This window comes from Alligator sinensis, unplaced genomic scaffold (assembly GCF_000455745.1).
Source record: "Alligator sinensis unplaced genomic scaffold, ASM45574v1 scaffold1011_1, whole genome shotgun sequence".
NCBI lineage: Eukaryota > Metazoa > Chordata > Crocodylia > Alligatoridae > Alligator > Alligator sinensis.
In genome coordinates this window covers 25,277-35,605 of record NW_005842785.1, presented here as the reverse complement: position 1 = coordinate 35,605, position 10,329 = coordinate 25,277, and the positions used below count along the sequence as shown (strand labels likewise).

The 10,329-nt window shown below is 49.1% G+C and overlaps 2 protein-coding genes across 4 annotated transcripts in view; one reads left to right on the top strand and one right to left on the bottom strand.

The window, feature by feature from the left end:
• LOC102388217 (A-kinase anchor protein 9-like) overlaps nucleotides 1-10,329 on the bottom strand; it is a gene marked incomplete at its 5' end in the record, with an annotated part of 37,802 nt that overhangs the window by 4,821 nt on the left and 22,652 nt on the right. Inside the window, 4 exon segments of the mRNA XM_014525327.2 lie at nucleotides 7,000-7,085; nucleotides 7,643-7,875; nucleotides 9,053-9,253; nucleotides 10,228-10,329. The exon segment at nucleotides 10,228-10,329 is cut by the window's right edge and continues 11 nt beyond it. Coding sequence (XP_014380813.1) covers nucleotides 7,000-7,085; nucleotides 7,643-7,875; nucleotides 9,053-9,253; nucleotides 10,228-10,329 — 622 coding nt within the window.
• On the top strand, nucleotides 7-2,506 carry LOC112547885. Of its 3 annotated transcripts, none has more exons than XM_025191075.1 (2): nucleotides 7-1,525; nucleotides 1,726-2,506. In XM_025191075.1, exons 1-2 carry the CDS (start codon nucleotides 679-681, stop codon nucleotides 2,148-2,150), a joined length of 1,272 nt encoding a protein of 423 aa, XP_025046860.1. In that variant the 5' UTR covers nucleotides 7-678; the 3' UTR covers nucleotides 2,151-2,506. The 3 variants fall into 3 exon arrangements, with proteins under 3 accessions (XP_025046860.1, XP_025046858.1, XP_025046859.1); XM_025191073.1 differs by having other exon boundaries at nucleotides 7-1,649; nucleotides 1,850-2,506; XM_025191074.1 differs by having other exon boundaries at nucleotides 7-1,671; nucleotides 1,872-2,506.

The window sequence follows — 10,329 nt, the reverse complement described above, 5'->3', positions numbered from 1 at the left end:
AGATAAAGATCTCCACTGTAGACCCCTCTTAATGTGTATTTTAACATCCAAGTCGTGGCAGACGAGTTGAGGGGAGGGGCAACACCCCGATAGACTGGATGGAGAGGGCGCAAGCTCCACAGTGGTGCATTGGCTGGGAAGCAGTCATTCTTATATGGCATTAACGGGACAGTGTTCCCGACCCGGGACTAAACAGCGATGCAGCAGCCAGTACTAGCGCACGCAGAGCTGTTTACGCAGGCGATCCAGGCCATAGGGCAGGTGCTGGAAGTTCAGCAACTGCAGGGAGCACACCAGCAAGAGTGGATGCAGCGAAATGCTGCTCTATTTAAAATGCCCCGGATGACTAAGGAGGATGATCCCGAAGCTTATATTGAAGCATTTGAGAGGACAGCTATCCAGACGGGGTTAGACCGTGGTCAGTGGGGCCATCACCTGGGGGCGCTGGTGATAGATCAGGCTCAAGCCGCCTACTGAGCTCTATCAAGGGAGGAAGCCCGAGACTACGAGACAGTCAAGGCACCGATCCTCTGCAGGCTTGAGATTTCACCGGAAAGTCACCGGCAGACCTTTAGAGCCCGAAAGGCCAAGGAGGCTAGGCGACCCTGGGGGTTGTTGCAAGCTTTAAGGGATTCACTTAATAAATGGTTGCCAGCTGGCAAGTTCGACCGGGTGGGCATGATGGACCAGATCCTACTAGAACAATTCATATGGGATTTGGAGGAAGACACTCAGAGATGGGTACAGAGACATCAGCCACAAACTAGTGAAGAAGCGCTCCACTTGGCTGAGGTCTTTGCGAATTCGGAAAGGGAGCGAGGATATGGGCAAAGCTCCCGAGGCCCGAAAGAGGGACAGCCAAGTGAAGGGGAGAGACGGACGGGCCTGAGACAAGGACCACCAAAAGGGGTGGTGTGCTATCGCTGTGGGCAAACAGGTCACATCTCCCGCGAATGTGGGATGGACCTGAGCGAGCTGAGTTGCATACTGACAGGATATCCGCCCTCCTGGGTTAGAGGCAAAGAGGCGGAGAGAGTAGAGCCTATGGATTGTAGTTTTGGGTCCGCAACCCAAGATGAAGGATGGAACCAACCCGTGGTAACCGCATGGATCGGAGACAGGGCGGTCAAGGCCAAACTGGACACGGGGTGTTCCCAGTCCCTACTTCAGGCAGACCTCACTCCACAGACAGGACGAAAGCGTGCAGGATCCCTGACAATGACCTGCATACTAGGGGGAGAAATGCGGTTCCAGACTTGTTATGTGCCGTTCAGGGTGATGGAGTTTAGCGGAGAGCCACGAGTCAGAATTGCCCCAACCCTGGCTTGTGAGATGATCCTAGGCCGAGAATGGGGACCATTCTACACAGTCCTTGAGCGAGTGAGGGCCACAGAAGAGGAGAGGAACCGGATCAGGAGGGGAGAGGGATGGGCCGGCGAGGGCCCAGCCTGTTGGAATGAAATAACTTCAGGCGGCGTCGACCTAGAACAGTTCGTGAGCATGGCCCAATGCCGTAGAGCTCAAAATGAAGACCCGGAACTCCAGTGGATGTGGGACACAGACCCCGGGGAAGGATCCTCACGGAGTCGTCCTGGCTTCGAGGTAATAGGAGGGTTATTGTATCGGGTCCAACGGGGCGAGGAGGGAACCATACAAGGGAGGCAGTTAGTGGTTCCGTCCTCACTTCACAGTTCGTGAGCATGGCCCAATGCCGTAGAGCTCAAAATGAAGACCCGGAACTCCAGTGGATGTGGGACACAGACCCCGGGGAAGGATCCTCACGGAGTCGTCCTGGCTTCGAGGTAATAGGAGGGTTATTGTATCGGGTCCAACGGGGCGAGGAGGGAACCATACAAGGGAGGCAGTTAGTGGTTCCGTCCTCACTTCGCCAGGCGGTGTGGAAATTGGCCCATGACTCGCCCATGGGTGGCCATCTGGGACGTAACAAGACCCGGGCTAGGCTGGCCCAAGAATTCTTTTGGCCTCGTCTCCAAGAGGATGTGGAAAGGTGGGGGGGCCGCGTGCCTGGAGTGTCAGAGGGCACAAGAATGGAAACCTACAAGGGCACCCCTGAATCCCATGCCAATAATAGAGACACCGTTCTCGCGGGTCGCCCTGGATATAGTAGGACCCCTCCCCAGGTCCCATAACGGATATCAATATATCCTGGTGATGGTAGATTATGCCACCCGGTTCCCAGAAGCCGTGCCCCTGAGGACCATAACAGCCACTCGGGTGGCGGAAGAGTTACTCAAGTGGATAGCACAGGTGGGCATACCACTGGAAATACTCACAGACCAGGGGCCGAACTTTATGTCTGGGGTAATGAAAGCCTTATGTAAAACCCTCGGCATCACCCAGCTAAAGACCTCGGTCTATCATCCACAAACTAATGGTCTGGTGGAAAGATTAAATGGGACCATCAAGCGGATGCTCAGGCGGTGCTCCCAGGAAGACCCCCAAGGAATACAGGAGAGGCGCTACAATGAGAAGACAAGAACACGGATGTCCCAGCCAGGGGACAAAGTTCTGGTATTGGGATACTATCTTGACCCCCTTGTTGTTCGCCTTGAGGGATGCACCTCAGGAGTCAACCCAGTACTCTCCATTTCAGTTGGTGTACGGCCATAGTCCTCAGGGACTGCTACAAATCGTAAGGGAAGAATGGGAGAGGCCGATGGGATTGGGGGTATCGGCGGAAAGGTACCAAAAAGAGTTGCAAGACCGAATCTCCAGGGCCCAACGGATCGCCAGGTGAAACCTGAGGAGCGCCCAAGGAATACAGGAGAGGCGCTACAATGAGAAGACAAGAACACGGATGTCCCAGCCAGGGGACAAAGTTCTGGTATTGCTGCCAACCTCCTCCAGCAAACAGCTGGCAATGTGGCAGGGCCCGTTTACCATGGTGAGACAAGTAGGGCCGGTGGATTATGAATGATTTAAACTGGGTCACCGCCGGGAGCGCCAGATTTACCATGTGAATCTGCTCAAGGAGTGGAAGACTCCTCATGGCTGGATGGCACTAGACGAGGATACAAGGGAAGACCTGGGACCACCTTGCCCTGGGTTAGGGAGACCCCGGGAGGAGGGGTCAGTACAAATGGGCAAGGAGTTGGGCAACCAGCAACAGCAAGAATTATTAGCCTTAATAGAAGAATTTAGGGCGGTGTTCCAAGAAGTCCCAGGACGGGTAACGGGAGTAGAATATGAGATCAGGACACCTCAAGGGGCACTGGTCAGGGAGAGATGGAGGCCGATACCTCAATGGTGGCAACAGGAAATACGGCTGGAAATCATGAAGATGCAAGAACAGGGGATTATACGACCGTCCCGCAGTCCGTGGCAGAGTCCCATAGTTCCTGCCATCAAGCCAGATGGGTCACTGAGCATATGTATAGACTACAGAAAGCTTAATGCCCTGACTACGTTTGATGCCTTTCTGATGCCCCATGTCACTCACCTCGTTGAGAAAAATCGGCAAAGCACAGTATATAACTACACTCGATTTGGCAAAGGGGTATTGGCAAATCCCAATGCGCTCCACGGATTGTGCCAAAACAGCCTTTGGGACCCCGTGGGGCTTATTCGAGTTCACGCGGATGCCCTTTGGCCTCAACAGCGCGGCCGCAACGTTCCAAAGGTTGATGGACAACTTATTGGCAACACATGCAGCATACGTGGCGGCGTACATTGATGACATCATTATATTTTCCGCCAGCTGGCAACAACACATTAAGGACCTCAGAGCTGTCCTGGGAGAACTCTGGGCAGCGGGGCTGACCGCCAACCCGAAGAAATGTAAGCTAGCGGTAAAAGAAACAGCATACCTGGGATTTCGAGTAGGCCGAGGGACAATTCGGCCCCTCACAGATAAGATTGAGGCTATAAGGCAGTTCCAGGAACCGCAAACAACTGCATTCCTTCTTGGGACTCGTTAATTATTATCGGCGATTTATACCCTGCTTTGCAACTCTCTCCACACCACTTACAGATGCATTAGCTGGGAGGTCTGTAGCGCTGCTGAAATGGACACCAGAGATGCAAAAGAGCTTCCAAGACTTGAAAGAGGCAATGCACCATGACATTATTGTGCACACGCCTAACTTTAATGCCCCTTTCGTTTTACAGACAGATGCCTCAGGACGGGCTCTGGGAGCCGTGTTACTCCAAAAACTCGAGCAGGAAGAGTGCCCAATCACGTTTGCCAACAGGACACTCAGCCGTGTGGAAACCAGGTATGCCACCATCGAAAGGGAGTGTCTGGCAATACACTGGGCAACAGAATACTTTAAATACTACCTAATGGGGAGGGAATTTGTGGTAGTGACAGACCACACACCACTACAGTGGTTGATACAGAAGCAGAGCATGAATGCCAGGATCACCCACTGGGCTTTGGCATTGTAGCCATTCAAGTTCACGGTGATACACCGTCCCGGCAAAGATAACTTTGTGGCTGACTTTTTGTCCAGATGGGGAGGCACGGACAACCCAGAGGAAGGTTCGGGTCACATCCATGGGGAGGAACAGCAGGTGGAACATGCCGTCACAAGAGAAAACCAGACACCACGAGGCAACTTAAGGGGGGAGGTCTGTGGTGGAGAGGTGCCCCCACAGGCTCTCGAGGGAGAGAGAAGAGAACCCGTGGATCCTAGACCCCGAGAGAAAGCCCCCAGAGGGGCGTACGTACCTGCCGAAGAGCAGCAGGAGCAGGAGCCGCGTTCGCGGCTGCAGCTGCGCGAACCGGCATTACGCCGGCTGTGGCATCAGCTGTTCCTGGTGTGGGGAACAGCTGAGCCAATCCCAGCGGCCGTATCGGCCGCTGCGGGAAGGTTTAAAAACGCCGGTAGAGCGGGGGAGCCGGAGAGAGAGTACTGGCTGGCAGCTCATGTGGCGAACTCTGGCACGGAGAGGAGAGGACTCAGCCTGCGGGTCTCAAGCAGGCAGCTTGGGGAAGGGCTTTAAGCCTTCTGCGGTAGGCAGAGCAGGAGGCAGACAGAGAGTGCAAGCCGAGGCACTCTCTCAGTCTCCTGAAGCGGCTTGCGCTCAGGAGGCAAGGGAGCTCCCTGCTTTTGACAGGGGAGAGGAGACAGCTGAGGATCCAGGAGGGAGCTGGAATCAGGGGGATCACCTTGTAGCTCCTCCTAACCTGGCGGGTGGACGGGGTATAGGGGAGGCGGAGCCCCGTGGAACACCGCGTCGGACGACCGTGAGTACCACCGTCTATCGGGAGGCCCATCCGAGATAAAGATCTCCACTGTAGACCCCTCTTAACGTGCATTTTAACATCCAAGTCGTGGCAGGCGAGTTGAGGGGAGGGGCAACACCCCGATAGACTGGACGGAGAGAGGGCGCAAGCTCCATAGCATGTTTCTCTTTTACATGCAAGAAAGTGAGATTGTTGAAACTACATTTGGTTAAAATAGCAAAAGCAGTAAAGCAATGCATGTCCAACATGATCAGCTGCCTTAGCACCATAAAATAGTGTGTGTGTGTGTGTGTATGTGTATATATATATATATATATATATATATATATATATATATATATATATATATATATATATATATATATATATATATATATATATATATATATATATAAACAAAAACTGCCTACCGGTCTTACATGTATAAATAAGGCAAATGGAAGCCTCACCCAGCTCCACTAGCTGTTCTGTTCAGCAAGGAAATCATTTGTGGAAAATGGGCTCTGCCAAACACTTTTCCAGTTTACAAACTATGGTTGATTCTCTTCCCTTCATCTTACTTAGAGACAATCACTGCAGTTTTCTACTTCTCGGGATCTTGCTTACTACTATCATATCTAGCCAAGACTTTCCTTTGAACAACTCTCAAAAATAGCTAACTTAAATGGTAGAAAGTAACTTTGAACACCAGCAGGGGCTACAGATGCAGCACAGGGAGCTCCTTGTAAAAAAAATAAAATAAATTCTCAGATAAAAGTTTGATTTTTGCTACTGCTTGAACTTCTCAGTTTTGAAGCTATTGAGCTCAGCATGGAATGCCTCCGAGACTGATATGACTGGCACCAATGCAACTTGTACTAGCTGATTTAGTAGCTGTACTAGCTCTTTTTGAACTCCCTACAAGAAAACAAACGGGGAACCAGATATCGTGGATTCTAGCTATACCCATGGGATGTAAGATATATTTTTTTTTTTTTATCTGACTTGAGATGAGACAAACCGGGAAGAAATACTTCCCGGTGCAATGACGCAGACAAGGGTTGCCTGTAGACACATGGGATGCCTGCTCTGATGCACTGTAATTATAGTGTGTTGGAGCAGACCCAATTAATTGAGTCTACTAGAGCGTGCTTATTAGTACACTCCACTAGCCTCAGCATCTGGTGTACTCAGTGTCCCTGTGCTTCAAAATGGTGGCAGGGGCACTTTAACTGAAGCTCATCTGACATGCTTTAGATAAAGTGCCCCTGCCACCATTTTGAAGTGTGGGATGTTGAATACACGAGACACTGCGAGTGCTTTAATTAGAGCAGCTTTTAAGAGCCACTCTAATTAAAGCGCCTCTCCCACCCCTTCCTGGAGCATGTGTGTAAAGATGCCCAGGGATGGGACCAACTGTGGTAGCCAAAGATCATGTCTATATGTCCTGGATTTATTTAGAGTTCCCATAGGTGTGAAAGGGGTCTCTTGGAGCACACTGCAGGAGGTGCAATTCATGCACAGAGCACAAGCCCACTAAGAGAAGTCTGCCATATTTTGGAAAGCCTGTCCACTGAGATGTGAAGTAAGGCATAACAGTTGGGACACTAGTGTCTGCGTGGAGTGGAGTGGCCCAGAATGCTGAAGGGGTGACTAGACAGCCAAGGAGGAGCCTGGTCTGGATGGTGCGGTGAAAGGAAGGGGAAGGAGGGTTCCATGCTACATGAACCCAACCTAAACTGTCCTTCCTTCAGCACTAGTGTACTCTGTGGTGATACCTTTTCTTCAGACATCCGTAGTCTACAATTTACCTGCGTTTTGGCTAAAGCCATCCCTGCTGATACTTATGAAGTTGAAACCTGTGACCCGGTGCCACCGGTGAACCAGGAACTTCATTCTGCATTTAAAATAAGAGATTTAAGATGGAGAGGTATTGCCTTTTCAAATAACATACTTACAATATTCTGAGGCATAATAATCCACACACCACAAAACCAAACGTAAAGGTAGATTTAAAACCTACAAAACTGGAGTAAGCAGAAAACATCCTTACACACAGACTTGCAATCTTAAGGAAAATGTTTCAGTTATACACTTATAAAATGCACAGCCCCCCCCAGGAAGGCACTAATGATCAATTAATTCTTTTTAAAACTTGTTAAAGTATCCCATATACTATGACATTAATTAATTAATTAAAGAATGTACAGCTCAGCAATTGGGAACAATAATTGGGCCGAAGAGTGTATTACTGTATCCAAATCATTCCCAGGATCTGGGCTGTTTAACTCAGCACTCTAAAAAATTCACTATTTTCAGGACAGTAGGGACTTACAATAATTTAAACAGAGTGGACCACAAAGTGCTCTAGAACATGCTAGGTGTTCTGTTTGGAAAAGCGTATTTTAAGTTGCATATTCACATTTGGTTAAATTGTAACTTCCTGTGATGTACCTTGAAATTGCAATGGACACTCTGACTGCAGAACGAAACCTGGTAAAACCCTTTGAATGACGTGTAATCACTTCTACATCAGTGTACGAAGGCTGCCCACCCATTCTTGCAATGAGGGCCAGGGTGGCTTCTTCACATTCCTGGAATCCACCTAGTAACAGCAGCAAGTATTTTTTCTGGTATATGAGTGCTTTCCGAAAGCTCTCTGCTCTCAGGTACTTTCCATAAATTCTCTAGATGTTAAGAAAGAAGGAAAACACTGTAAGCCAGTCATTCAAAAGTTTATTAGACTTCAAAGATTACTGACATCGCCAAACAGTTTAGCTGCTTTTATTCCCACCCTGTAACCATGAAAAGAATAGGGTCATAAGAAAGCAGGACTGGAAGGGACTGCACAAGGTCATCTAGTCCAGTGATTCTCAAGCTGTGGGTTGTGGCCCCAAAGTGGGTCGCAAAAATACATGCAAGGGCTGCGAATAAACTTAAAAAATGGATTCTCTTTTAAAGGAGAAAACACAGGAAGCTGTGGCTTTTCCCTTGCAGCCTGGCAGAGTTCCAGCCTGCAAGGGGCTGCTTGGGGCCCCCCATTCTCCCCACCTGGCCCATACACCCAACCCCTGCCCTCTACACTGTGGGGCTGGAGGCAGGGGGCAGTGGGTCAGAAGTGAGGAGCACTGGGTCAGGACTTGCCATTTATGTTTACAAATGGGTCCTGGTACAAAAAAGGTTGAGAACCACTGGTCTAGTCCAGCCCCCTGCTCAAGGCAGGATCATCCCTGACTAAACCATCTCAGCCAAGTGTCCATCTAACCTACTTTTGAAAACTTCCAAGGATGGAGCTTCCAGAATTTCTAAGTAGCCTGCTTCAGTGCCTGACCACCCTCATAATCAGAAAGCTTCTCCTAATCTCCAACCTAAACTTCCCCTACTGCAGCTTGAGACCATTGTTCCCTAGCCCTGTCCCAGACAGCCACAGAGAAAAGCCCATCCTCCTTATAACTAACCTTCAGATACTGGACACAATACTCTAGGTGAGGCTTCACCAGTGCTGAGTGGAGTGGAAGAATCACTTCCCTTGATTTGCAAGTGACACCTGTGTTAATACAATCTACTAGGCTGTTGTCTTTTTTGCAACAAGAGCACACTTATCTCATTCAGTTTAAAGTCCACTGTAACCCTCAGGTCGTTCTCTGCAGTATTGCAGCCTAGCCACTCAGCAAAAAGTATAATTTAGAAAGCAGGAGCATGTGTAATGTTGGATCTTACTCATAGGGAGAAGTTAATGGACTTTTACTTCTCTCACACCAAGGCTATATAAACAGGTGATAAAGGCAGCAGTGAAAAACAGGCCCAGTTCTATGTATGAGAACCATCTAAGTTAGAAAACACTGGCAGAGAAATGCTTCCTACTTTTAAAACAGCATTTTCAGACTCCGATCCCAGTTCTCTCAGAAAAGCTTCATTCCTGAGTTCCGCTCTCAGTTTGGACAGCTCTGCATCAGCTTGTTTCAAGGACTTCTGTAGTGACAGCTTTTCTCTGTTCCAAATCTCTCTTTCAGAAGCAGTGAGCGTGTCAATATTAGTTCCATTGTCCAGCACACATCTAGAAGACTGAAGAGGGAACAAACCTTATTTTTATTGTTAAACACACGGTATTCCAAATGGTGTTGTTTCCACACTGGGACAGTGATGAGCTCATGTTAGTGAATGGAAGACCCAGGGTCTGTTAGTTGCTAGGCTTGGTGATGGAATGCAGCTCACATGGAGAGGTACAAGGAAATTATAAGGAAAACTGCAGCCATCAATGGGCAAGTTAGTGAAACCATAAAATGGTCACCTGGAGTGATATGGGAACTTACCAACACTAATGGATAACACTTCTACCAGGAAAGTCACCATTTTCCTAGTAGGAACTAGAAGCGTACAACTGTTCACTCAATTTCTCCCATAGGAAACATGCTCCTTTCAGGAAATCTTTCAGGTCACAACCTAGAAGATCTCCTTTGCAAGAAAGTGTGTCTCATAAGAGTGAACATTTGTACACTCTTTTGGTCTGGTCCCAGGTGGGAACTGCAGGAGCAAGGCAAAGCCCCCTAGCTGTTTCCTTGACTGAGATCCCCAGTCTGAGGGGCAGGTGGGGGATTTCCTGCCCTGCTCATTTTGCAGTTGCAAGGCCCTCAGAGCTGAGTGGAAGAGCAGCCCCCATGCTTGCTCCTCAGACTTGAGTCTTGGTGTAAGAAGTGGGTAGGAGGCTTTGCCCTGCTACTCCCATGCTTTCCCTAGTCTGGGATCACCCCAGTCTCAGAAAGGTACAAGGAGCCACAGAGAGGGAGCATTTGCAGGCTGGACACCTGCACTGCTTTCTCTCCTGGAACCATTTTTAGTGGCAGAAATTTTCCACTCTTAAAAATGAAAGCCTGTTCACAGCCCAACACAGGCAAGTCACAGGAAGCTGAGAGAGCAAGGCAAGGAGCTACTCATATTGCTGGTTTTGAAAGGAGGAGATGTATTTCATGTATGAAAGTAATGTGATGTTTTTTAGTCTCTGCATATTTCATTACACAGTGCAATAAGAAGAGACATACATAGTCTCCACAAGGTCCTCTCTGCTGATGTTGTCTGACTTTCTCCTCCAATTTCATGACAGCATTCCTCAGATTGTTCTTTTCCTCACTCAGTCTGCTGAC

Bases quoted from the DNA above. Each gene is read 5' to 3' on its own strand.
- LOC112547885 (XM_025191075.1), top strand. From the start codon at position 679: ATGATGGACCAGATCCTACTAGAACAATTCATATGGGATTTGGAGGAA. The intron at 1,526-1,725 runs ATGAAGACCCGG...GTAGAGCTCAAA, and splicing joins CCAATGCCGTAGAGCTCAAA to ATGAAGACCCGGAACTCCAG.